Source organism: Nematolebias whitei, chromosome 3 (genome assembly GCF_014905685.2).
Source record: "Nematolebias whitei isolate Nwh7 chromosome 3, NemWhi1, whole genome shotgun sequence".
Lineage (NCBI taxonomy): Eukaryota > Metazoa > Chordata > Actinopteri > Cyprinodontiformes > Rivulidae > Nematolebias > Nematolebias whitei.
This window is the reverse complement of record NC_056500.1, coordinates 13,130,543-13,132,022: the sequence shown is the minus strand read 5'-3', so window position 1 is coordinate 13,132,022 and position 1,480 is coordinate 13,130,543. Positions and strand designations below refer to the sequence as shown.

Genomic DNA, 1,480 nt, shown 5'->3' with positions numbered 1-1,480 from the left:
ATGCCTAGACAACTAATATTTGCTAAAATATATATATATATTTTCTATTCCTCAGAGCAATTTCTAACACTGCATTGCCACTCTGTATTTTCAGTCCCACAACAGCAAGGTGTTTTGCAGTTTTGCAAAGTGTGCACACAAAAAACAAGCTGACATCACAAAACACTAATAATAACAATGATAAAAAAATAAACAGCAATAAGGTCTGATGATGTCATCGTACGCTGAAAACCTACTGACATTATGACATTAAGTTAATTAAAAGTTGTTCCAATTAGTTTCAAATCACTTACAAGAACATCTCCCTCAGGAAGTCGTCCTCAGCGTTAAGTTCTCCGTTGGTCCCAGCAGGAACTTTGCCTTCAACTCTGGAGAGAACGTCTTCAGCAGGTGGATTGGTGACATCTAACCTCTCCACCCAAGGAAGATCTTTACGCAAGTTCCCGAGACACCGTTTCAGACCCTCCTGCATGACACACACACATATACGAGACATTTTGAAGAATTGGTGTGTTGCTGTTTAAATTTATTTAATGACACGGGTCTCCGATAAGTTTGCCTTTAAAACACTGTAATCTCAATTACTCACCACATTGAAGACGAACTGCTTCTTTTTTTCCACCAAAACGTTCATTCCAGGTTTTAACAACCCTTTACTGAAGGCTTCTTGGAGCTGTGTAAAACCATAAAAATAAACACCAGGAAATTAACTTACCGGCTTCAAACTGTTAAATTTATGGAAACTTCACGGAACCTGACATGTTCGGTAATAAGATTTTCGTTCTTCTATTTGAACTGAAAAAATGACCGTGTTAGCTTTGAAGCTAGCATCAAACTCACCTCTCCATCCGATAATTCGCTGTTTTCCTCCTCTGAGTCGAGCAGCGACTCTTCTTCTGCAGACTCCATCCTCCCGCTGAAACTAATCAGTGACCAAATATATCTGTTCTTAGTGCTCTAAACACCCGGAGAAACCAAGTGTTGATGTACAGAACCTGCTCACATGTGAAGGGATTCACATGGGGAGGAAGTGACGTGGCTAAGCGTTCGTCTAGAACAAACATTCGGTAAAAACAAAATATCAGAACAACAGTTCCTAGAGGCTAAAAAAAGAACATACTGTACTTGCAAAAAGGAAAATAAATAAAAAGAGAAACAAATTATATATATAGTGTATATGTATATACAGTGTAGTGCAGGTGTTGAACGACGTATTGTTTTTGTACTATCAGTGCTTAGTGTATTATTAGTTCAGCATAATTCTTAGTTCATATCTTATATCTTACAACTGTTTTTCTTTACAATTTATGCTTTGGTTGAACGTAACTGGGACCATGTGTACACAATTTTGTTTCATCACATGTATCATATATAGTGCAAACAACAAATAAAGTAACTTTGATGAATGTTTGTACAAGTATATATACAATGTATATATACAGTGTATATATATATAGTGCATACATACAGTATATATATA

General features: G+C 36.4%; 1 protein-coding gene across 1 annotated transcript; it reads right to left on the bottom strand.

The window, feature by feature from the left end:
- Positions 1-289: 289 nt before the first annotated feature.
- On the bottom strand, positions 290-1,052 carry LOC119430609 (probable rRNA-processing protein EBP2). The gene is made up of 3 exons (XM_037698041.1): positions 841-1,052; positions 590-673; positions 290-466 (listed from the first exon to the last, which is right to left on the bottom strand). Exons 1-3 carry the CDS (start codon positions 907-909, stop codon positions 290-292), a joined length of 330 nt encoding a protein of 109 aa, XP_037553969.1. The 5' UTR covers positions 910-1,052.
- Between the last annotated feature and the right edge of the window lie 428 nt (positions 1,053-1,480).